The sequence below is a fragment of the Rhineura floridana genome, chromosome 2, assembly GCF_030035675.1.
Source record: "Rhineura floridana isolate rRhiFlo1 chromosome 2, rRhiFlo1.hap2, whole genome shotgun sequence".
NCBI classification, from domain to species: Eukaryota; Metazoa; Chordata; class Lepidosauria; order Squamata; family Rhineuridae; genus Rhineura; species Rhineura floridana.
This window is the reverse complement of record NC_084481.1, coordinates 113151573-113178034: the sequence shown is the minus strand read 5'-3', so window position 1 is coordinate 113178034 and position 26462 is coordinate 113151573. Positions and strand designations below refer to the sequence as shown.

General features: G+C 43.1%; 1 protein-coding gene across 1 annotated transcript; it reads left to right on the top strand.

Annotated features, from left to right (window-relative positions):
- The first annotated feature begins 23373 nt into the window (after positions 1-23373).
- Positions 23374-26244, top strand: CDKN1C (cyclin dependent kinase inhibitor 1C). The gene is made up of 3 exons (XM_061610168.1): positions 23374-24311; positions 24838-24964; positions 25487-26244. The coding sequence occupies exons 1-2, from the start codon at positions 23726-23728 to the stop codon at positions 24957-24959; spliced, it is 708 nt and encodes a 235-aa protein (XP_061466152.1). The 5' UTR covers positions 23374-23725; the 3' UTR covers positions 24960-24964; positions 25487-26244.
- The last annotated feature ends 218 nt before the right edge of the window (positions 26245-26462 follow it).

The window sequence follows — 26462 nt, the reverse complement described above, 5'->3', positions numbered from 1 at the left end:
GGCGCTTCACAGAGGAAAGCAACACACTACCTGGGGCTCTGGGGAGAGACAGGTAAGCTGGATGGTTTTTTTGCTTCCCCTCATAAGTATTTGCCTTGGATCCCCAGAAACCACTCCCATCAAGGGACAGACGGATCCTTACAGGAGTGTGGTGGGAGCCTGTGCACAACTGGCCTACCCAGACTGGCAGTCGTGGAAGGGCAGGATCAAAAGCCCCCTTCCATTACACATAGGACTATTCTAGTTATATGTTCCAGCAACCAGTGTCTGAGATCAATATGACAATATTTATTGGCATCTTAACCCCTGCAAGATGCCCATCCTTTGTCCAAAGGGATGTCTGCTATTTATTTTACATTCACTTTGATGTTCTTTCACATGCCATTACAGCAGGGCCTCGCTTTACGGCGCTTCGCTTTATGGTGCTTTGCTAATGCGGCGGTCTCAATTCGACGCAATTAGACTAAAGCCCCACTCATACGCGCTTGTTCCACTTTTACGGTGGTTTTCGGGCGTCACGCACCATTCTATTCAATGAGTTCCGCTTTTCAGCAGTTTTTGCTTTACGGCGGGGGTCCAGAACGTAACCCGTCATATAAGTGGGGCCCTACTGTATCCCTAATGGGATCCCAGGCCAGATCCAGCTGTTTGGTGGTGGTGTTGCCGATTTGGATATGACAGGTGTGCCTCCTCATTTTCAGGTTTCTGATTTGTCCTTTTCTCAGGTTGTCTGGTGCACATTTTCCTTTCCTTTCCTGCTTCCCTTCCCACCTTGATATACCAGATGGAAGACATCACCTTCTGGAGAAGTCACAATGCAAGCCAGATTACTGTCCCTTAAAGTGATTGGCTATCAGGGTTTTAGGGGAGATGGCTTTGGTTAGTTTCCACTAGGGATCAAGGATCATCCGAAAAGTTTGAGCTGCTTCCACATTACCACCTACAAGGGGCCAGTTCTTCACTTAGCTCATCTAACAGCCAGGAAGAGATTTACAGAAGGGAGAAGGCCTGCAGCCTGGATTCCTAATTGAATTCAGTCCCATGCTGCAACTGAATGGGAGTCCCCCAGCATCAACAAGAGGTGGCTCACCCATCACTGAAATGGAAAAAGAGAATTCATACTGTAACCATGGGTTTGATTTGGACTTTCATTATAATGGATATTCCTCCTTCTAGCATTTTCTGCATGCAGTGTACCCTCTTTGGAGGGATACTGAAGAAACTGTAAAAAAAAAATCTACACATTGATATTCTGATCATAATATCAGAACTGATCTTCTGATTTGCTGCTCTTGTAAATGTTTGACTTGCAACTTATTTAGATAATTATTATAAAAAGTATCATACTTGAGCATCTGATGCCAAGTAAGAGGGGAAGGGTCATAGGTCAGTAGCAGTAGATGCTCTTTGCATGCAAAAGGTCCCAGGTTCAAACCCTGGTGTCTCCTGATGGTGCTGGGGGAAAAAAACTTCCTGAAACCAGGAGAGCTGTTGCCAGTTGATGTCAACAATACTGAGCTAGATGAGCCAATGGTCTGGCTTAGTACAGGGCAGCCTATGTCCCTGTGTTCACAGTTCTTGGAGCAACTTCCTGACTTCATTGTTATCCAAGGTTGGGAAAGGAATAGGGAAAGCTGCAAGGTCATGGGCAGTTTCTCTCCATTTGGAAGGGCTGATAATAGGTCACATAATGTAGCTGGGGAGTGGGCAGGTGATAGCAGCTTCCAGGTTTATTTGGATAGGTATGTGAAACAAATGTTGTAGATGGCAGAGCATGATGAAACATTCTGGAAGCTAGAAGTGGAGATGGTCAGGAGGAAAAGCTTTCATTAAGCAATGCTCTGGGAGAACATAAAAGAGAAGCATTCACCTTTGCCCTACCTTGGCAAAAGTGTAGGTTTGATCACCATACTTGATTAGGACACCTAGAAAATACTATACAGGAGCTTCGCGTCCCCACATTTTTAAATGCCTTTAGTGTATTCAGAATAGATATAAGGCATACATAGATGTTGGACATAAAATGAGATTTGTAAATCATTTATGTAAGATTAGTAATTGCCATGCAAGACTGTGAAATCATTGCTTACCTTGTAATATTTCACAATGTCTATCAGTTATAGCTGGGAAAAGAAACACGTAGCAACAGTTTTTCCAATGGCTATGGTAAATTTGGCATATTTTGTACATGATCAAATTCTAGCTAATGTTGTTGCAGTCAGGGTGCAAGACAGGCTGATGATACATTTGTTGAAAAATGGAGTGTTTTTGTTATGTTCTGGAACTCAAAGTTAAAGCACCATATACAACCATACAAAGTGTTAGGTGCAGTTTAAGAATTGTATGAAATGTAATGCTTTCAGGGCAACCTCAATAATATTTCATACATGATGTCAGTTGTGGGGCAGGTGGATGTTATCTGATATAATTTTGCTATATATATTGTTTTAACTTTATCTATTTGCTGCCTTAGACTAGAGAGAGAGAGAGAGAGAGAGAGAGAGAGAGGTGGGATAAAAATGCCACAAATAAATAAATAGGTAGGTATATGCTGGTCAGAGCTAAGCGTTTCTTAGTCTCTTTCTGGGCTGTCTCTTTCTGGCAGGTGTCTTGAGAGGGGTCCTGAGAGGAAGAATTTCACCAAGGGTGCCTTTGCCTTTCAAAGTGCTTAAGAAGACACTGCCCCAGGTAGAATTTGTCCCTCTATGAGAACTTTCAAAAATACTGGAGCTTCCTCATGATTTGGTGGCTGGCCAACCCTCCCCATGTTGCATCTCATAGTACTGATCGTTTCTTTTCATGGCTTCTTGAACATTAGAGGGCACCAAAGAACTAGAAATAGCAAACCCCAGCCTCTGGATCTACATGCCCAAGTCCATTTCTCTTGCACTAGGAACAAAACAAAGACTGCCAATCTTTGTGTGTGTGTAGTGGGAGAAAAGTAATCTCAGTGCAGAAAAACACACATGTGCCATTTGAGGTTTTACCAATTGGTGCAAGAATAGGAACCACAAATGAGTGTGTGTTTGTTACATAAAACATACATAAAAAAACAACGGCCATCAAAATATAACAACAAATCAATACCTAACACATAAGAAGAGCCTGCTGGATCAGTCCAGTGACCTATCTAGTCCAGCATCCTGTTCTCACAGTGGCCAACCAAATGCCTGTAGGAAGCTCAAAGATAGGAGCTGAACACAACAGCATTCTTTCCAAAACCAGTCCCCACAGGGGAAAAAACATTATCAGCAACCCAAAGTGACACTAACATAAAGCTAATATGATCAGCTGGATCATACTCCATAAAATGCCTGGCAGAAAGGGAAAGTCTCATCTTGGTTCCAAAAAGATGTCAGTGTCAGCCCCAGGCAGGCCTCATTCAGGAGAGCATTCCAAAGGTGAGGGTGGGGGGAAGTGCAATTTACAATGCAATCCTATACATGTCCTATACACACATCCCTGGGAGTAAGTATCATTGAACTCAAAGGGCTTACCCTTGAGTAAACATCCATAGGATTGCACTGTTAATCACTCATTCACAGATTCACTGTTGGCATACGTTATATCTGGAAACAATTAATTCTAGTATTTGGATCATTGTACATGCCAAACATTTGAAATTCAACAAGATTTTTCTGTCCTAAGAATACAGGTTGGGAAGCGCATCATAGAATGGCCAGATTAAACAGGACTCCTCTACATTTAACAGTTTAGAAAGAAGGAATTTCAGCAGTGACAGATTTTCAACCCCCTGCAGTACTGTGGCATGAGAATCTTCAACAATCAGCAGAGATGGGCAAATCTGTCAATTTTGGTTTCTTTCTATTTCTTCTTCTTCCAACTGGAAGTTCAGTTCTCCACATTTGTACATCAGCGTAAGTTAAAAAAAATGACCTTATGGGAATTCATCAGCATTTTAGTGAGAATGTCTTCTAATATACACATTTCTCTACATAATTTTGTCTAATATACACAATTTTGCAAATGAATCTTCCCTAATATAATGCACTTTGTTATTTCCACTAATATATGCATTTTTACACTCACTTTCCACTAGTATATGCAATTTTGTACACATTGCTTGGCTGGAGAACTGCATTCCAAAATACAGAGATGTGCAATTTTCACAGGATGGCTGTGTTTCAGTTCATGTATTGTTTTGGAAAATGTGAATTAGGTATGTCCGCCTTTAAACAGAAACCAAATCAAATTTCTCCCCCATCCCTGCCTACCACCAACCCCCTCTTTTCTATATATCCAGTAAAAGTACAGGAAATTATCCTCTATTGCATCTATATTACAAGGAATACACTGGCTTCTTGCAAAAACAACAAAAAACATCCATCATCCTGCTTCAATTGATGCAATATATGTGTATTTTCATTAGCCACTTAATAATGCTGCCCCAAACCACCTTAATTGCAGGGGGCAAATTTGGGGGGCATTTTAGAGATGGGGAGATGATGAAATTATTCACCAGTTTTGGGGAGTGCTGTTTACCGGAAACAGCAGTGATGTGGTGATACATTTTGAAATGTAGGAGTTCATCATGACAGGGGATGGCTCTGCCTGCCATTGGGTAAGGCTGTACCTGTTGTTGGTCTCCCTGCCTTCCACCCTGTCAGTTCCAAAGAGCACTAGTCACCACTGGCAATGTGGATACCATGTTGGAATTTAGCTAGGGAGACCTGGGTTCATATCCCTGATCAGAAGGACTGTACTCTTAGGCACCTGGGACTAGGAGTAAGCTCAGTGGAGCTTACTTTTGACTGCATGAGTTCAACTTGTAAACCATACAGTGTTTTAACAAAAGATCTTCAGCCAGCAGAAATGTACAAAATAATATAAAAGTGCAAATCTTGCAAGGATGATGTGTTACCATTTAAACTAATAGCATGAAGTAGGAAATAGAAATACCAAGTGTCTCCTTGACTATTGATCACAAGCATGAGCCAACAGTGTGATATGGTTGCAAAAAAGACAAATGATATTTTAGGCTATATTAAGAAAAGTACAGGTTCCAAATCACATGAAGTAGTAGTTCCTCTCTGTTTAGTACTGGTTAGGCCTCATCTTGAGTACTGCATCCAATTCTGCACTTTAAGAAGGATGCAGACAAACTGGGACAGGTTCAGAGGAGGGCAATAAGGATGATCAGGGGACTGGAAACAAAGCCCGATGAAGAGAGACTGAAAGAACTGGGCATGTTTAACCTTGAGAAGAGAAGACTGAGGGGACATAGGACAGCACTTTTCAAGTACCTGAAAGGTTGTCATACAGAGGAGGGCCAGGAGCTCCTCTCCAACATCCCAGAGTGCAGGGCTCAAGTTATAGGAAGCCAGATTTCAACTGAACATCAGGAAAAACTTCCTGTTAGAGCAGTATGACCTTGACACCAATTACCTAGGGAGGTGGTGGGCTCTCCAACACTGGAGGCATTCAACAGGCAGTTGGACAGCTACCTGTTGTGTATGCTTTAAGTTGGATTACTGCATTGAGCAGGGGGTTGGACTTGATGGCCTTATAGGCCCCTTTCAACTCTATGATTCCATAATTCTATTTCCCTCCTTCGGTCACTTCCTCAATGCTAATCTGTCACATACAATAGTAAAACTTGAAAGGGTCGTTATCACTTCACTCACTTGCCAGAGCAAGGAGGTTCCATCACTGATCATGGTTCTCTGGCAGATGACATCATTGGGCATGCTCTGAAAAAAGTACCAGAGCTGTGTTCCCTTGTCCCCTCCCAATTCATAACACCGTAAGCTCTGCTTTTCCATAAACATTTTGCTGGCAGTGGAGGAGCTCCTTTTGGCAGACACCTCCTACTGGCTACTATTTCCCACCACAGAGTGCTAATACATCATAACATAGTATTATTTCAGGGGTATTTTACAGGGCAGTGGGATGGCGGCCACCAGCAGGGTCTGCCGTTTCAACCTACAGTGCCTCTGGAACAATGCTGCATGCAATGATATAGTGTTGTTCCAAGGGGGAATTGTCAAGGGGAGGGAGGTTGCTGGCACAAGGAGGAGCCCCACTGCCACTACCAAAAACATGGTTAAGGAAGGACAAGGGAAAAAAAACATTCGCTATTACCAGCTAGCCTCCACCTCAAAACAGGTGATAATATAACTCTCCCCCCAAATCACTCCGAATTTCATCCCCACTTCAAACTTCAGCTAAAAATTCTCAGTTAAGGATATCCCACTTTGTGTTAGTTGCCTACATTGAGATGATCTTCACCTAAAGACAAGACCATTTGAAATGGATCTAAGAGGGCACAGGCCAAGAAGGTAACAAGACCGGTTGCCGTATGTGCAAATACGATGCAGCCTCAAGAAACAGATATCACTCTCACAACCTACTGGGGTTTTCAAAGAATGCAAAGACATTTTCAAGGGAAAAAAGATAATCTGAAGGTGCTATTTATACTATATCCCATTATTGCTCAGCAACAATTTCTCTTTAGGGGTGAAGATAAGGAAAGCATTTCCTTGAAGCTCCTTCGAGCACTCAGGTTGGCAACATTAAGGGTGTACTTCAGGCAACTTGATGGTTGCACTTATAGTCTAGTTCAGACATTTGCTGAGCTGCTGCTCCAATTCTCTTGATGTAAGAGCATGAGCCTCCTTTCCTTTATACACCTAAAATAATGTGCACAATGGTTTGTTCAATGCAGGGTCCCATATGCTTAGTAACCTAATTAGCTCTCTCTCTCTCTCTCTCTCTCTCTCTCTCTCTCTCACACACACACACACACACACACACTTTTTAAAATTGTACAGTTTAAAGGCCATTGCACCTTGACATAGAGAGACTGAGTGCATAGTGCTTTAGCTGCACAAGACACAGGAGAGATGTGTGCCTGTCATTCTACCCTGCAAGTTTGAGAACAAACCTAGCAAATGTCTGAACTGAGGCTGAGCCCTTAACAGAATTTCAGACTCTGTGAGCTGCAGCTGAGCCAACCAACACTGTAATTTAAGGAGGGGAATAAAACACTGCTGAGAGGGGAGGGGAGCTTGTTGCTTTTTCACTGGGGAAGAAGAGAGAGGAATGGGCCCCTTGCCTGCATCTTGGTTCAAGCAGGAGTCAGTGGGTGGAATCTACTGTGGGCTCCTCAGCCCTTGCTCAATTCAAAACATAGCTGGTGTTAAAAATGAGTTGCTGACTGTAACAATGTAGGCTGGTGTTTCTCAAACTGGGGGCCACCCAGGAGCACCAGCAGTCCTCAACTTCCCACCCCTTGATCACGTAGTAGCATTTTGATCAGGTGGGTGCTTATTAGCCGCAGCAGCCCTCCACACGCAGAGTGCATAACCATGCCTGAGAGCAGGATTTGGTTAAAGAGCAAAGCAGGAGCCACGACAGCTGTATTCTGCCTCCATCGTCAAAGGCAGCATGCCTCCATTGCTGGGAATGGGGAGAGCGCTGTTGCACTCAGATCCTGCTTGCTACTTTCCTTTAGGCATCTGGTTGGCCACTGTGAGAACAGGATGCTAGACTAGATGGGTCATTGGCCTGATCCAGCAGGGCTATTCTTACGTTCAAAGCCGTAGTGTGCAAAATGGGAGGGAAGGGAAAAGAAATGGACGATGTGGCCCCCAAGTGCGAGGAAAGAAAGAGGACAAATGGGAAGGAGAAAGAACCAAGAGAGAGGAGTGGATGGGCTGAGGGAGAGGAACAGAAGTGCCCTGTTGCTGCTGAGTTGCCCAGCCCCTCTACTTCAAACACCTTCCTCTTTCAACAAGCCTTTTAAGTAGAGACTTTATCCCAGTCTGCATCTGTGTTGGAGTTGCTTTTAAAGATTTTTTTTTAGATGGTTTTAAAGATGTTTTGTTTTAATATGATTTTAAAGTCTGTTTTAAGATGTTTTGGAGTGTTGTTAGTATTTTTGTTTGCTGTCCTGGGCTCCTTTTGGGAGGAAGGGTGGGATATAAATTTAATAAATAACTAAACAACAACACACATACACACAGAGAGACAGACCAGCCCTCTTTCCTCCTTTCCTCACCGTCTCCTGCCAAGCAAGGAAGCCTCTCCTCCCTCCTCTGAGGGGAAAAAGGGCCAGTAAGGATGCATAGATGGAAATTAGAAAGGGAGGTTGCTGTTTTAAAATAATATACTGGGAATAGAAAGGAAGGGGATAAAAGATGGAAGTGGCTATAAGGAGGGAGAGCTGACTGTGAAAGGAGCCAAGAGAAAGGATGAAAGAAACTGACTAGTGTGGAGATAGGAATAGGGTACAAGTTAAGTTAAAATGAGAAGGAGGGGAATAAATGATGGGAAAGGAGTAGAAAATACTTTGAGTTGTGGGGTGGAAAAGGAAAAAGTATAGAATAATAAAGCTTTCTCTGCTTAGAGCTCCTCAGTCAGCAAATTCTGCCTAAATGGGGAGGCTAAGATACAATAGCATCAGAGCAAATGTAGGTACTAGAACTGAACTATGGAGGTGTCATGACCCAGGACTTGGATGCCCATTCCTCAGAGGAAGAGGGCATGGCTTCAGATAACATATTGGGCCAGAAGGAGAAATGTGCCCTCTGAATCAGCCTTTGACATCCTTTCTTCTTCAGAAGTTCCAGCACCAGGAAAGTTCACCATACCAGCACCTCTCCAGCCTGAAGAGGTCACATGACCAACTTCAGACTCTGCGTTCAGTGGCTACAGTAGAACTACAGCTTCCTCCATGCCACCAGAATCCACAGCTCCTAAAACAGGCTAGACCCCTTTAAAAACAGATGTTCCTCTCATTGGGGTGGAACTAGCTGCTCAAAGGAAGTGGCAGGCCTCTTAAAGGCTCAGGCTCAGTTTGCTGGATGTTGAAGTAACATTCAGTAACATCTTGCCTTGCCTGAATTCTAGTCTAGGTACCATTTGGAGCTCTCCAGGGTCCTGCCCACCTTGTTTGCTTGTCTTTTACCTTTGCTTTGCCTGACCCTGCTTATCCGATACTATATCTGACCTTGCCTTGCTGGACTCTGATCTATGCTTGACCTGACTCTGTTTCTTGGATTTGAATAGGGTAGCTATATGTCTTACTTCACAGAGGACAGCCCTCTATTTTGAAGGCATCTCAGTAGGACAGTTCTCTGTTTAAAGGTATTTGAAGGCTGTCCAGACCAAATCTGGTTGAAAGATAAGGAACCATAAAAAGAGAGAGCAGGAGCCTTGAAGTTGCCCATCAACAATTATCAGCACCCGGTCAGCAGACCAAGCAGGCTTACAGGTCACCTGGTATCTTCCTTGCTATGGAGAGATGTATTAATATTTAAATTATAGTAATTATGTCTAAATTTGCATCTATACACACACATTATCATATGCAAATTTTATGTGAATTAGTGTCTTCTTATTTTGGTGTTGCAAATCATCTCTCTTTTTTTGGCAATGCATAACTGTGGTCACAGTTTTGAAACTGGTGTTAGAGGTATGTGATCTGTTGTCCCAGGATTATGTGCCTAACAGAAGTCCCCATTTGGCTAGACCCATCCCTCAGCTGGGAACACTGTATGAGACAGAACAGGAACCCCTTGCCATAAGAAAATTGCTGTTGTAAAAAACAAATTTCCAAAGAGGAATTAATTGTCAATAGAAAATGCCAGTAATTATTAACTGATTATAGCAGTTTCCACATGCAACTGCCACCATTTTGTGACTGGCCTTGCCCTTGCACTGCCATTTTGTGACAGTTTTTAGCCCTCTGAAGGGGGCCCTGAGGGTTGAAAGTTTGAGAACACCTGGTGGAAATGGAATTAAGAGAGAGGGGGGGGTAAGGAAAGCTGTTTCTGAAGCTTCACATGTTCTTGAAATATGGTAGACACATATGGAGAAGAGAGAAGCAGGACCATGCCTTGGGCCCAATCCCTTTAATGTACAGTGTGGCTGTGCAAAGGGTCACTTATGCAAGTGCAGACATTGCTGAGGTGAGACCAGAGGAATGCCACAATGTCAGAAGCGAGACCAGCAGTGCAGTTACGTTCTCCTTCACACATCTTCTGTGTGTAGAGAATATATGAAGATAATTTGGGCCTTGCATGAAGAAAGTCTGGACCTTGCTTTGAAGGGAGAAAAGTTAAAGGTAAAGTTGTAATACTACCTGAAAGAATAAAAAAGGTAAGAAACATACAAGATCCCCTGGGCTTGCCACTGGTTGGGCCCTGCAACACCTCCCAAAGATATTCAGAGAATACCACATATCCCAACAAAGTGAAACTGTGGGATGCTACCCTTTCTTATGAGGTAAGAAGGGTGGTGGGTGTTTTATGTCACCGTACTAAGAACACTGGAAACAACCTGTCATTTGGGGAAAATCACAGACTTTTAAAAATCAGAGACAGATCATATGCAGGATTAGAGATTAATGTCTTAATGAGTGACTGTAACAACAAGCAAATTTGTTTATTTACTTATTTATTTTATTCATTCATTCTGTCTGTATATTATCGATATCACTAAATTCTCTGGGTGGTTTACAGAAACATTAAAATATACAAATACAATCCAATAAAGCCAATTATAAAAATTACAACCGCAAAGAATAATCTATAAAAATAAGCACAGCAATTAAACAATTTAAAACCAGCAATGGGGAAACTTATTGCTGTACCTAGGATAATTAAAAGACCTGCGAGAACAAAACATATATTGACCTGGAGTGTAAGAGACCAAAACAAGGGAGCCAAGTAAACTTCAAGTAAAGCAGGGCCACCAAACGGCCCTCTTCCTACTAACCTCCCACCTCATTTCATTAGGTAGGTCAACTTAGAGAAGGGCCTCTAACAAAGATCCCATGGCCATGGGAGAAGGTGATCCTTGAAGTAATCTGACTGTAAGCTACTTAGAGATTGAAAGGTTAAAACTAGCACACTGAATTGGGTCTGAAAGCAGACTGGAAATGACGGTAGATGATGAAGCACGTACAGTCATATTAGTCAGATTTAACATTGAGTCGTTGCCTGTAAATTGGGAGGGGAACAGACGTTTTTACATGGAGGATCAGAACTCTGTCAGGCAGGTAAACCAGAGGTTCAAATGCATGCTGTGTAAAAACAGTTAGGGTTTCACCATGCAGCCTAGGGAAAGGATGCTCAGGATATGGTGCCTCAACTGTGGAAAATAGCATGAGAAGAGAAAAAGGAAATGGCCGCACCTAGACTGTGAGGAATAGCATATGCCCATATATGGACAGTTGTGAAAAAGGTATATCAAACTAAACCACTTCCAAAGTCAACAAAAGAATGTGAAGAAGCTTCAGAGAGTGAGAGATGTGCAAGAAAACAGTGATGAGTATGAAAGTTCTGAGCATATCTTAACCTACACCATGGGATTAACAAATCATGATGTCCACAAAACAGGAGAGACTAGAGTGAAAGACACATACCCACAGTGTTATTCAGCAAGCAACTAGCTAGAGACTATGGAGGCAGTTAAAATATAACACCAGTAGAACTGGTTACTGAAAATACAGACATTGGGCCATGTGACCAGAAGCTTATAATGTACAATAAAAACAACAACTGAAAACTGTGGGCAGTTGCAGACTTAAGATTCACAGTCCTCAGAACAATAAATGTTATTGATTTATTATTGTGGAAGGGAAGACCAATCGCTTCTGGGGCAAACCATTTCAAGCCATGCAATTGATCTGTATACAATATGAAAATATCTTGAATGTAGTGCATGCCAGTCAGCCATGTAGCTGCCTTTACAAAGGGAAAAGATACTGAAAATGTTTGGGGATATATTTCAAAGACAAGGAAAACCAGCAGAGAAACTGTGGAGCCAGTGAAGACTCCAAAAAGCTGTAGGACTGGCAGAACTGCTGAAGCAGGAACTGGCAAGCCTACAACCAAAGGCATAACTGAGACCAGCATGGCATGGATCAGCAGCCTGGTTATCATAAGTATGGGTATGAGCAGAAAGGGGAGATCCATTTGTAAACTGTTCTGGTTACTAGGGGGATGGCAAAACAACTAAAGGCTTGTGGCATTGTTTTGGGATTCCCACTGGATTCTACACCACCATGTTGTGCATTGTATTGACCCGAAGCCTTGGAACAGAAAACTAAAATACAGCAATTGCTCACTGCCAACCACTTATGATGTGGTATGGCACATATCCAAGCCAAGGTCTTTTTTGGGTTCGATACAAAAAATGCATTCTGGCACATAGAAATAGCCACAGAGTCAAGATATCATACTCCATTTGGTAGCTCTGGAAACCCTTCTGTGGAAACCCAGCTGGCTCCCTTGTTCCTTCCTTGAGCCTTTGTCTAAGGCTCTTCCTTAGAAAAAGGCCTTGAATGTGCAATTTCTGCAGCTGTTTAAACCAGCTGTTATTATACTGATTACCTACTATGATGTGACCACTTACAAAGTTCTTAATGATAAATATAGCTGTTGTTGCCCCATCTCAAAAAGGGTATCACAGAGCTGGAAAAGGTGTAGGAAGAGGTAATGACTGGGGCCTGGAATGCCTTCCCTCTGAGGAAAGCCTAAAGTGTTTTAGTTTAGGGGGGAAAGTAAAGGGAACAATGATTCAGGCTTATGAAATTGTGCGTGGGGTGGAGAAAGCAGATAGAAGATTTTCTCTCTTCCTTGTACTACTAGAACATGATAAAATGGACTGCAAGAAGATTCAGGACAGGCAAAAGCAAGAACTTTGTCACATTGCGTGTAATTAATATCTGGAATTCCTTGCCACAAGATGTGATGACAGCGATAGGATTCAATGGCTTTATAAGGTGATCTGATAACTTCATGGTTGGTGAGAGCAAACTAGTGCAATGGTCTCACTTCATTGGTGACAGTGTGAAATGCGGTGTGTTCACACCTCCCTGCCTTATTTGCCCCCAGCTACTTCTTTCTGCTCTCTTGCAAGTAAAGCTGTCTTGCCAAGTTCTCTTGCTCTACTTTTATATTCAAACATTACTATAGGCACTAGGGTTTATATTACTGCTTCTGCTTACATGCCCTGATGAGCAGAAGCAGTAGGGACAGCAGAAATAAAGGGGTGGATGTGTACATGAGAGGATGAGGCCTGCCTGATCCCCCACATTGCCCAGCAGTGGGACATTGCAAGGTTGGTAACTGTGTCTCCCAATCACTCACCTTGAAATCATGCTGCCATCAGCCTCCTCTTCCTGCCAGTCTTCCTACCTACCCTCCCTTGACTGCTTGCTGGCATTCCTCCTCTAGACTCAAAAAGCCAATACCAGCACATTCCAGTCAGCCCTGGAGAACAGGGGAGAGGCAGGCAGGATCTGGGGAGAAGAAGGTAGATTGGGGTGCAACAGCAAATTGCACTTCCTGGGAGGGAGGGGAAAAGATTGTGCTGCTGCTGCTGTGCACAGTGACTGTAGATTTCATAGATCAGAGGAAGCTCAGCAATTGCATGTCCAGGGAATGGTCCTTGGGATCTATTCCTTTACCCTGCATCCTTGGGAAATCATTTAAGTGACAGCAGGATATGTCCCTTTTATCCCCTCAGCCATCCTCAGGTCTCAGAGTGATTGCTTATTTCATGTTTAGTTACTTTGTGATTCCAAGAATACCTGATGTTGATTCAATCAAGAGGAAATTGTATAATACTATTAGAGATTTCCAAAGCTGAAATGGCTCAAAACAAAAATAGTTAAAGCTTAATCATGTGTCTTATTAATAAATATTGTTTGTTGTTATGTGCCTTCAAGTCAATTACAACTTATGGTGACCCTATGAATCAGCGACCTCCAACAGCATCTGTGATAAACCAGCCTGTTCAGATCTTGTAAGTTTAGTTCTGTGGCTTCCTTTATGGAATCAATCCATCTCTTGTTTGGCCTTCCTCTTTTTCTACTCCCTTCTGTTTTCCCAGCATTATTGTCTTTTCTAGTGAATCACGTCTTCTCATTATGTGTCCAATGTATGATAACCTCAGTTTCATCATTTTAGCTTCTAGTGATAGTTCTGGTTTAATTTGTTCTAACACCCAATTATTTGTCTTTTTCGCAGTCCATGGTATGCACAAAGCTCTCCTCCAGCACCACATTTCAAATGAGTTGATTTTTCTCTTGTCCACTTTTTTCACTGTCCAACTTTCACATGCATACATAGAGATCGGGAATACCATGGTCTGAATCATCCTGACTTTAGTGTTCAGTGATACATCTTTGCATTTTCTAGTTCTCTCATAGCTGCCCTCCCCAGTCCTAGCCTTCTTCTGATTTCTTGACTATTATCTCCATTTTGGTTAATAACTGTGCCAAGGTATTGATAATCCTTGACAAGTTCAATGTCCTCGTTGTAAACTTTAAAGTTACATAAATCTTCTGTTGTCATTACTTTAGTCTTCTTGTCGTTCAGCTGTAGTCCTGCTTTTCTGCTTTCCTCTTTAACTTTTATCAGCATTTGTTTCAAATCATTACTGGTTTCTGCTAGTATGGTATAATCTGCATATTTTAAATTATTGATATTTCTGTCTCCAATTTTCACACCTCCTTCATCTTGGTCCACAGCTGGTATAGCACAGTGGGGAGGAGAGCCTGGCTGGGAGTCCAGAGGCTGGGAGTTCAAATCCCTGCTCCTGTCTCCTGGGTGTAAAGGGCCAGCTAAAAATCACCCCCACAGTGAGTGGCTCAGGGGTTATGTGCCCTGTCACCTGTGCAGCCGTGGGCAAGCTTCATAGTCCCAAGGAGCCCAGTTGCCCCCCAGCTGGCAGTTGTGGACAAGGAAGGGGCTGGCTTGTGCAGCTGTGGCAAGCTGAGCAGGCCCTAGCCAGCTGGGGAGGACGAGCCTCAGAGAGGGGCAATGGTAAACCCTCTCTGAATACCGTTTACCATGAAAACCCTATTCATAGGGTAGCCATAAGCTGGGATTGACTTGAAGGCAGTCCATTTCCATTTTCATCTTGGTCGCATCCCATTTTCCGTATGATATGTTCTGCGTATAGATTAAACAAATAGGGTGATAAAATACACCTGTCTCACACCTTTTCCGATTGGGAACCAATCGGTTTCTCCATATCCTGTCCTTACAGTAGCCTCTTGTCCAGAGTATAGGCTGCTGTGGCACCCCCATTTCATTTAAAGCACTCCATCGTTTTTCATGATCTACATAATTAAAGGCTTTGTTGTAATCTATAGAGCACAGGGTGATTTCCTTCTGAAATTTCTTGGTCTGTTCCATTATCCAATGTATGTTTGCAATATGATCTCTAGTACCTCTTCCTTTTCTAAATCGAGCTTGGACATCTGGCATTTCTCGCTCCATATATGGTAAGAGCCTTGGCTGTAGAATCTTGAGCATTACTTACTTGCATGGGATAAGGCAATAGTTTGATAATTACTGCATTCCCTGGGATCCCCTTTCTTTGGAATTGGGATATATATTGAACGCTTCCAGTCTGTAGGCCATTGTTTTATTTTCCACATTTGTTGACAAATTTTTGTCAATATTTGGACAGATTCAGTCTCAGTAACTTGCAGCAACTTTATTGGTATGCCATCTGTTCCTGGTGCTTTGTTTCTTCTAAGTATTTTAAGAGCAGCTTTCCCCTCACATTCTAAAATTTCTGGTTCTTCATGATACGGTTCCTCTGTGAATGAATCTGTCATCCTTGCATCTCGTTTATAAAGTTCTTCAGTGTATTGCTTCTGTCTTCCTTTTATTTCATCTCAGTCAGTCAGTGTGTTCCCCTGTTGATTATTCAACATCCCTACCCTTGGTTTAAATTTCCCTCTAATTTCTCTAATCTTTTGGAATAGGGGTCTTGTTTTACCTTTTTTGTTATTCTAATCTATTTCTATACAATAACTTTTGTAATAGTTCTCTTTGTGCCTACATACTAGTCACTGTATTATTGCATTTAGGGTTCTGACCATGTTTTTATATCCTTTTGCTTTTGCTCTCCTTCTTTCTTTAACCATTTAAAGAGTTTCGTCAGTCATCCATTGAGGTCTTTCTCTCTTTTTAACTAGAGGTATTGTCTTTTTGCATTCTTCCCTGATAATATCTCTGACTTCATAATTCTTCTGGTTCTCTGTCAACTAAGTTTAAAGCCTCAGATCTGTTCCTTATTTGATCTTTATATTCTTCTGGGATGTTATTTAAATTGTATTTTGGCATTATGATTGCTTTGTTGTTCTTCTATAGCTTCACTCTGATTTTCGATACGACCAGTTCATGATCTGTACTGCAGTCTGCTCCTGTTCTTGTTTTCGCAGAAAGTATGGAACTTCTCCATCTTCTGCTACCAATTATATAATCAATTTGATTCCTATATTGACCATTTGGTGATGTCCACGTGTACAGGCATCTTTTCAGTTGCTGAAAAAATGTTTGCAAGAAACAAATTATTGGCTTCACAAAATTCAGTAAGTCTCTCTTCTGCTTCATTTCTAACTTCTATGCCCCATTTCCCCACAATTTCTAGTTCTTCTCTGTTCCCTACTTTTACATTCCAGTCCCCCATGATTATCAGAACATCTTATTTTGGTGATGGAACCAGCATCACAGTTTAGTTTTGAGAGATCCCATCTTGGTGTAGTAGACATGATACTGGCCTTTGATTCAGGAATTCTGCCAAAATTTGTAGTCCTGAAAGGCTACAATCTCATATAGTTACATTGTACCAGTATTTATGGACAATTTTATGTAAAAATCACCAGCTATTTCATTCCAAGCTTCTCTTCTGCTGGCATGTACTGTATTGTTATGATGGTGCTTTGGTCAGTTCAGCCCCTTGCTATGGTCTATGACACATATTATATTTGGAACAAGATCTTAATCTCATAAGATTAAATAATAAAATTAGTTACAACATGTGAAACATTTTTATAAGAGCTACAGAATACTAAGCTGCTATGCCCTTCAAGTATTACATCAAAATGCTATCTTCCCAAGGGACTTTTAAACTGGAAGATAAAGTAAACAGACTTAACATCACTGAAAGGTACTTTAGAATTTCCTTCCAGAAAAAATATTGTGGTAGTGGTTCTGTTGTGAAAACAACTGCACAAAGCAAGTTTGCATTGGTGGCCTGTGTGAAAGAATTTTTATTTATTTATTTATTTAATTACATTTCTAGACCGCCCTATAGCAGAAAGCTCTCAGGGCGGTGTACAACAAATAAAATCACAATTAAAATATGAGCAAGTGTGAAAAATATAACATGATAAAAATCCGAAATAGAATTGCCATTGAGTTTATAAATTAAAATCCATATTAGGTTTAAAATTAAATTTAAAATGTTTAAAAAGCCTGGGCGAAAAGGTAGGTTTTTACCTGGCGCCGAAAAGATAACAAAGAAGGCGCCAGGCGTATCTCGTCTGGGAGGGCATTCCATAGTTCGGGGGCCACCACCGAGAAGGCCCTAGATCTAGTTGTTGATCTCCGGGCCTCTTTATGAGTTGGGACCTGGAGAAGGGCCTTCGACGTCGAGCGTAGTGAACGGGTAGGTACATAGCGAGAGAGGCGTTCCACCAGGTATTGCGGTCCGATGCCGTTTAGGGCTTTATAGGTAAGAACCAACACTTTGAATCTGGCCCGGAAACATATCGGTAGCCAGTGCAGCTGCCGAAAGAAGAAAACAGTCAGTATTCCCTCAATATTTACAACACCTGTACTTCCAATTGACATGCCTTTTCCATAATGAACAGTAAATGGGATCTCTCCTATTAGTCACGTTCAAAAGTTATGGGTTGGATCCACACTTAGCCATGCTTAATAGTAGATGCATTGATTTAAATCACCTACGTGTAATCAATTTGCTGGTCAACTAATCCACTGAAAGACAGATGAACTGTCAACCAGAAATGTTTTCTTCAACAGATAGCCCTAAATTAAATCATGAAAGAACAGCATATTTTAAGAGCAGCTGCCTTGATTTTTCTGTCTTTCATGTCTGATCAGAACTATAGCAAAGTAATCACATAGGCAGTGAGCTGGGTAAAGCTGGATGCATTCCTGCGAAACAGACATGTGGTGAAAAGGGTGGGGGCAGAGGCAGAATGAAGCCCTCACTGCTTCTAGTGTACCAAGTAAATGATATTTTCTTTAAAGAGAATCTAGATATTCCGGCATAAAGGGCTGATGTCATATCCAGCCCTGACCCAGACACTGACTCTTTGGAGGTCAAACCTGACTTCCTGCTGACTGAAGACTTGGGAGAGCAGGCAGGGTCCTTCATTGTCAGTCCTGTAGATACTGAGATTCCTAAGAGAGGATTCTCTTGAAGGACCTTCAGGGTGTGTTCCAGTCTGAGTCCTAGCAGAAGATTCCCCAGTGGAGTCAGAGGGAGAGGTCAGGCCATATCTCCATCCCTTGAGAGCACAGACGCCTAAAAGTCCAAGCCAGGGCCACAAGTCCATTATGAACTGTCCACTTGAAGGCCCAAAGTCACCATGTGACTCTGGGGTAAATGACTCCTTATCAAGCAGGGTACTCCTCAAGAGGAAGGGCTCTCCCTTAATTGTTAAACACTGGCAGCTGGGGTTGGGCTTGGCCTGGAAGGTCAGGCTATATCAGCCCTTACTTTGAGCTTCCCAGTTGTTGAAACAGTGTATATTTATAGCTCTCTGGTTTACTTTGTCTAGAGTGGGTTTCTGCTATTACTGAATCCTGGACTGTTTGTTTCTGAGGCTGCCCCTGGTTCATGTTTTAGACTCAGACTAATTTCTCATACCTGAGCCTGGTTTGGACTTTGCATGCCTATCTTCCCCTACCATTTTTTGACAACCTGGTATGTGATGCCTGAACTCTGTAGGCTTGTGGCTTATGGATACAATACATCTGCCACACCAGGACGGCTAACCTGTGCTAAGAAGACTGAAAATTTTCTACAGGCTCCACTGAACTGGGCTGGGAAGCTGTATTTGTATCGGGTTGGTCAGACATCTCTACAGCAGACATATTTCCATGTTTCCTATGGAGTAGAATCAGGCTAGCAAGAGAACTATCAGTAGCATGCATTTGCTTCATTTTGCTACCTCTAGTGAGTCTTCAGAGAGAATCTGAAACATCCAGATACTTTTTAAATCGATGTTAAGCCATTAACCTAACAGTACTGTCAACTTATGTTAGGTTATTTACAATGTTAGGTCATTAACATTTTGCCTTCTTTCATTCCTGATCAGAAAACTGATTACAGAGAAATCTTGTTGCTAGATTCTACGGTGAGTGACTGTGTCGGGAAATGAATATTTACAATACTGCATAACAATGGCTGTTTGTTCACACAGTGTTCTAGTTTGAACAGTTACTGGAGGCTTATGAAGTCATGAACAAGTACTGGGACCAAGTAATCCCCCCTTGCCATTTTATACCATCTTTGGCATGAAGATCCCTCCTTGTGTTCAGTCAGTTTCTCCAGTACATTCAAAACTGGGAGTACTGGCTTAATGTTGAACATACTGGCTTAATGTTAACAAACTAGGAAAATAAGTAAGGAATGATGAGGCAAGCCTTTCAGGAGCCATCATGCTGATGTCATGTGTGGCTCAGGATATTTTAGCCAAAGAGCATCAGCATGCATTAGAATGGCTAACTTGCAACCACCAAAGCTGAGGAAAATTAAGTTGCAACTCTGGACATCGTTATGACAATAGGCTGCGATGGGGCAAAGTGCAATGCAGAAGACAACAGGCTGTGGATTAGTTTGCCTTGTTTTGCAGGAGCTAATGAAGGGCACTTTGCTACAGAGTTGAACAAGGAAATTCTGCAGTGATGGTGTCTGGGTGTCTGTTCCAATTGTCACTTTTTGTGAGGATGGCAAAGGCTCAACAGCACTTTACTCGGTTCTCCTCAGTCCTCTTGGCAAAATGGCTACTGGCCTTCTCGGTGTTCCAAAGTAGTTCAAGGCAAAATAATGAAGCAGTGAGGGACATGAGGTTTGTATGCGTAAATCAAGGGTGGCTAATCCCTGGCCCAAGGGCTGGACATTGCCCCCTCCGCAGTCATCGGATTGATTGTTTGATGAGGAGGAAGGGGTGACAGCCCCTTCCTCAGCCAATCTGTATAGATTAACTGAGGGAGGGCTGTGAGCCTATGTACTGTTTGTTGTGTGCTGTATGCATATGAGAATGTGGGGTGACCACTGACCACACATAATGCTGCCATGCAGCCCCTGGAGAGTTGTCCAAGGATGAATATGGCTCTCTTAGGCCAAAAATGTTTTGCCACCCTGAGGGTAAATGGTTAGTATAGAGAACCAATCATAGTAACTGGGAAACATATCTTTAAGTACAATATATATTTCTGTGTTCAAACAGTGTGCATTAATGTTGCCTTTTCTAGATAATAACAATGGTTACTTACAGTAAAAGCTGAGGAAAGAACAGTAAATAATTGCATCACCATCCTGGCAGTGGGCAACCCTAATATTTCTAGATGTGGCAAAGCAGCATCAGACAAAGAGGTTGTGCAGTAAAAAACATGGCAAGGACAGGATGTGTAGGAACAATATTGGAGACAACTCACTCACTTATGTGCTTTCCATTTAAGTAATTTGTGGTACCAAATACACCAGAATAAACCCGTCTGCCAAACGTTCCTATCAACTGTTTCACTTGGATTACAGCTAACATGCAGCATAGTTGACTTACGCGGCTCCACTTGCCTTGCCCAGGGTGTTATCTGTTCCCGGATACAAGTACACATATCTGTAGGATAGGAGAGCTCACTGTGGACCAATGTAAATTATGAAGTGAACAAAGCTTAGTTTGTAGGGCTTATTCTTTATTGGTTAATCATTACCAAAACTTGAAAAGAAATTGAATTCTGCCTTCTTTTGGCAGGGTATCAGTTGTTATGCCATGATCATTTACTCTCTGCAGCTTGATTGGCTTTGGTCCCATCATCTCTTTTGTGCACTGGGTCTGATAGGTTGTTAAATCAACAGAATTAATATTTCATCACCTGTTTTTGCTTGAAGGTCTGGTTGGATGACTGACCTTTTCTTCTTTCTGCCCCATCAAAAACCCTTCCAACAGGGGTTTAAGCCTTGCCTAATGAGGTGTATTGTCAGTGCCACTGAACCATGATAGCCTTTTTATGAACTGTTCACTGAACAGCATCTTTCTGGACTGCAGGGCATCTTGCAAATGGCCATATGGTCTTCTTGGGAGTTTAATTTCAATGATAAAAAACCCTCCATGAACCAGTGCTGTAATGACATCCCTCACAATGCTACTTTAATTCCAGCTGATTTAAGAAGCCAAAATTACTCCACTGGATTGTAGCATCTCTTCAGTAATCTCAAATAATTTTACATTTGCCTGTTCCATATCAAATCTATTCCACTCCTTCTTGAAAGATCTTTGTGCCAGCAGTAGGCTGATGAATATTTTTCATCATAAGTACACTGGAGCTCTTATCCCTCTCCTGCTATGCCCATGAAGCGGCAAAGTTTTATCTGCTCACAACTCAGGAAAGCAATTAGAAAGGGAGTCTTGCTTCAAGAGACTTTAAAAACCTACTCGGAACAAAGGATTTTTAAGCACAAAGCCTTGCAGAACCTTAGATACTAGCAAAGGTATTGTGGCATGCACTTTCTGAGGTAAGATCTACCTGATGAGGGGTATTCCTTTCTGTCATAACACCCAGTGCCGGATTTAGACTTGGTGAGGCCCTAAGCTATATAAAGCTTGGAGGCCCTTTCTTAAAAAATTACACCATATATACATATATATATATATATATTCAGTACACATAAAATTTTAAAAGCCCCCCCCAAAAAATCTGAATTTTTTTGAGGCCCCTGTGGATTGTGAGGCCCTAAGCTGTAGCTTGTTTAGCTTATGCCTAAATCCGGCACTGATAACACCTATCACAATAACAGTGGAAGATAAACTAAGCCTTGCTCCCATGAAAAAGAGCAGAAATAGGGAACTGGTGGCCCTCCATACATAGTTAGACTCCCAACCCCATCAGCCTCAGCCACCATGGCCAATGGGATAATGGGAGTTGTAATCCAGCAACTGCTGGAGGGTCACAGGTTCTCCATTCCCAATAATAAACCATATTTGGTTTGATGGTAAGTGGGGCCTAGATACTTGCCCAGCACAGGATGCCCACTTTTGCTGAGGTAGTTGAAACTACTCTTTGTAAATCTGTTGTAGTGGGAACATGCCTGAAAGGAGAACCATTGTCAGAAGACAAGGAGCTAAGCCATCAGCACTGAAGAGAGACCATGCAGTAGATCACATGGGTTTCAAACCCAACAATGAATAACTTCACAAGCACCAAATTGATCAACACTGCAGAGTATATGCAGAGATACAACTGTTCAAAAGAACCTGATTCATTGGAAAAGTAGAATCATTGGCAAAGATGGATACTCCCTAATCCAGCTTTCACCAACCTAATGCCCTCCATATTTTTTGGACTACAACTTTCATCTGCCCCAGCTAGCACAGCTGTATTGGACAGAGCTGATAACAGTTGTAGCATGAAACATCTAGAGGGAAGCAGGTTGGTGAAGGGTGCCCTCATCCAAAAACAAAACAAGAGAGAGTAAGCCTCTCTCTCTCTCTCTCTCTGTTTCTTTTGGTGGGATGGAGCATCAAATGAAAAAAACTATTCTCATTGTGGTCAAGCTGGAAGCCTTGCAATAAACTTCATCAGGACGCCTCAGACACTTTGCTGCAGATGTAGCACTAGAAGACTCCACTCCCATCCCAATAACCGTAGAGGGTAACATTTGCAACGACCTGCAAAAATGCAACACACGCAAGTCAGTCTTCTGCAGCTCAGTATAGTAAGACAGCAAGCTTGTGTTATGTGGTTCTCTTTTAATGAAAAAGGCAAAACACTATGATTTTCCTACATGTCTTGGCTGCAATTCGAAACCTATCAAGTAATTGATCCCCTTGTTACTAAGATTGCCAAATGTCTTTTTTTCCATCCTAGAAGTCTCAGTGAACTTTCAGAGCCCCATTGTAAATAACCCGTGTGTTCTACACAAAGCCGTTTGCAATTTTACTTGCCAACTGCTCAAATGCTGTGTTCAGTCTTGCAAAACACACACATACACATAGGCATCAGAAGCCCACCCAACACCACAATCCTCTACTTATTCTGTGCTTGCGCTATTCTCCTGTGTTTAAAAAAATGCAGTGATAATAACAACCAAAAAAAGCAATCGCAGAGAAGCAGACATCGCCGACTGCAAACAAAGGGAGCAGAACATTCTACGTGGGCTGGGAGTCATGTTACTCAACCATCTCTTTAAATCGCAAGATACCCGCCACCGCCTTCCTTTCTTTCTCTCTCCCCTCCCCCGTTCTAAACACAGGCGTAACGGACAAGACACGCTATCCAATAGCAAAGACAAGGGCACTTTTGGCGCCTTGCCATCCTTCGCCCTTCATCCAATAAGGAGCCGGAATAGGCGGAACGACGCCCTGGGTAGAATGGAGAGTCTACCAATGGCAGGAGTGTTATTGCAGAGAAATAGTATTATGTTAATCGATGTTTTGCTCGAACTTATTTGGTGAGAGCTTTAAAAAGCGAGGCAGCTCCAGGCGGGCTGTTAGAAGCGGAGAGAGGATCGGAAGGTGGGCAGGTTAGGCAGAGTGAATTTAGGCACAGAGAGGTTATTCTCCCAGGAAAGAGAGGCGAAATCATAGCTCCTCTCCAGTGCAGTGGTTTGGATTTTCAAAGGTGTCCGGATCCGCTCTTCTTCGCTGCTCCGTGGGCGAAGAAGGGACCTGCCCGCTCCCCTATTGCTAGCCACCGTTACCATGTCCAATGTGCACCTCTCGACCGCCTCGGCTCTAGAGCGACTGGCGGCTCGCCGGACTTTCCCCTTGCATGCTCGCACCGGAGTATGTAGGAACCTCTTTGGTCCCGTTGATCACGACGAGCTCAACCGAGAGCTGAAGAGCAAGCTGCGGGAGATCTGCGAGGACGGCCAGAAGCGCTGGGACTATAATTTCCAGACCGAGACACCGCTGGCCGGCCCGGGCAGGCTACAGTGGGAAGAGATGGAGGGCGATTCCGTGCCTGCCTTCTATCGGGAGACTCTACAGGTTGGGAGGTGCCGCTTCCCAGTGCTGGTGATCCGGTCTAAGCCTCCGCCTGGAAGTGCGGAGGTGCCTCCTGAAACAGACCCACAGGAGACGGGGGTTTCTTCGACCCCCTCCTCCCTTAGCCCTCAGGGCAAGACGGCCGCCTTGGAAAACACTATGTCGACGGGCGAGGCACGCCTCAACCAGGAGAACAGGGCCGATCAACTCAACAACTACTCAGGGATTATAATCAAGCCTGTCCCGTGTGCCGCCGCGGCACTGAAAAGGGTCTCATCAGCCAGCGTAGGTCACATCACAGGTAAGAACCGCCGCCATCGGCTCGCGTTGCACTTGTGCCTATGGGGGGGCTATTCTAACCTTGCCCCTCCCGTGCTGACTGGGGACTTATTTTCCCCCTTTCCCAGTCTCATGCTTGGTGCCTAGAACGTCGCCCGGAGGCGCTGGCTCTGTTTAAGATTCCGCGCAGGTCCCTGGGGTTTGGTTGAGCTGGGAACGAAAATGCTTACGCAGCACATCGCGCTCTGCGAGCGAGCCCTTCGCTGCTGCCTCCCCTTTACGACGTAAACAAACCCGACTAGCTGCAGGCCTCCTCCTTAGCAGACAGGGGGAGCCAAGAGCCGAGGGCTCTGCGGCGGCTATGTGCGAAGCCAAGCAGGGCGGGTCCCTTGTGCGCAACGCGATTGTTTTTCTACTCGTCCTGACTGAGATGGGGTGTGTCTCTTTCAGACTAAAGCCTCTTGGCTCAAATGACTTCAAAAACACACACGCAACACACAGCTTTTTGTTCCCTCCCCTTCTCCTTTCTCCTTGGGCCTTATCCTTAGATTTCTTCGCAAAGCGGAAAAGAGTCGTAGACTCGAAAGTGGCCGGGGATCATCCCAGTGCCTTGCCAGCTTCTGTCTCTGCTGTCCCCACTGTGCAGACCCCCCGGAAAAGGCTCCGATGAACGAGGTGAGCTAGCGTTGGATGATCTCCTAATTTCCCAAGAGGCTTTTCGACTATTGGACTCGAGGGTGGGGACCAACTTCACGTTTGGTCTGCCCGGCATCGCCCTTGTGAGGGGCGATCTCCGGTGCGACTGGTCATTCCAGAGGTTCGGCTACGGCCACTTGCAAAACTGGCGGGGATTGTACGGGAATGGAGCCTCACGCCTAGAATTGTCGGTTGCGGAGAGTTGCAAGAGAAGTAGCCTGACAGTTCAGTTGGGTATGGGCCCGATCTCTCTTCTCCCCACCCCTAATCTGGAGTAACTTCCTGATGGTCAGGTATTGCATAGTGTTAAAAAAAAAAAAAGAACAATCCGGCCCCCGGGCTCCACCGCTTTTGCTGACTCATCAGCTGAATCTAGGGGGAGGGAAGAGCTAGGGCGGTATTGTGGAGTTTCTTTGTATCGACGAATGACTCTAGAGGTGCAGTGCCATCGGGCAGTCTTCTGTGCATGTTTACTATATGTGTGGTGCTCTTCTCTTGCAGATTTTGCACTATAACTCCGAAGTGATTGTTTCCTTGGAAACACAAGAGCTTGAGAGGCCCTTCCTCTCCACATGTTAAAGGGACTGGCAAGAGAGACCGAAAGTAGTAGGGAGGAAGAATCGCCTGATGGTGGTGGTGGTTTTTCTTGTTTTCTGTTTGTTCCTCCTTTTCTCATGCCCCAGAAGGAACTGCTTGTACCTCCATGTAGCGAAAGTGGCTGACTACAAGCCACCTGACGGAGCAGTGTTAATTTACAACTGTGCAATGTATTATGTTTTATATAAAAATGTATTATGCCTAATGTGAGTACACTGGCCAGAAGTGTAAAAGCTTTAAAATCATTTATATAAATGTTTAATCTCTGCTGATCTCTCAGTGCAAAAAAAAAAATGTATATTTGTAAAAAAAAATACAAACAACGTAAAGAGTTATACTAACTTATATTTTCTATTTATGTCAAAAAAAAAAAGCAGATAACTTTGGTTGACGCCCAGTAGTCTGTTTCGTGTGTTTGGATTTTTTTTTCTTATTTGGTTAAGCCAAAGGGCACTATATATTTGCTTTTTGTTATTTACAAAAATGTAAATTTATTTTTATAGTGGTTTTTTTGCATTCACAAAATGTAGCTATAAATCAAAAATTACTTTAGTTATTACTTGAAAATAAGTCTGATACAATGGTTCCTGAGCCGGTCTGTACCACTGCCACTGCAAATTTATGCCACAATGTTAAAATAAAAAGGAATCAAATGTCCATTAGCCTTCTTGGTGTGTTGCAGCTTTTATTCTTCTCACTCTGTGGAACCACACACAAACACTCCACATACACAGGTTGATTTTTCTTTGGCTTTTTAAAATTCAGTGTAACATCACCACTAATATTATGCAATAATAATTAGTCCCTTATGTCAGAGCAGGATTATCAACCTCTGGGTACACGGACAACAAACTTGATGGATAGGTTGACATTCAGATGA

What these genes read in the sequence shown, in the direction of transcription:
- CDKN1C (XM_061610168.1), top strand. Translation starts at nt 23,726, where the DNA reads ATGTCCAATGTGCACCTCTCGACCGCCTCGGCTCTAGAGCGACTGGCG. An exon ending in CAGCGTAGGTCACATCACAG is followed by an intron (nt 24,312 to 24,837) that starts GTAAGAACCGCC and finishes CCTTATCCTTAG; the next exon opens with ATTTCTTCGCAAAGCGGAAA.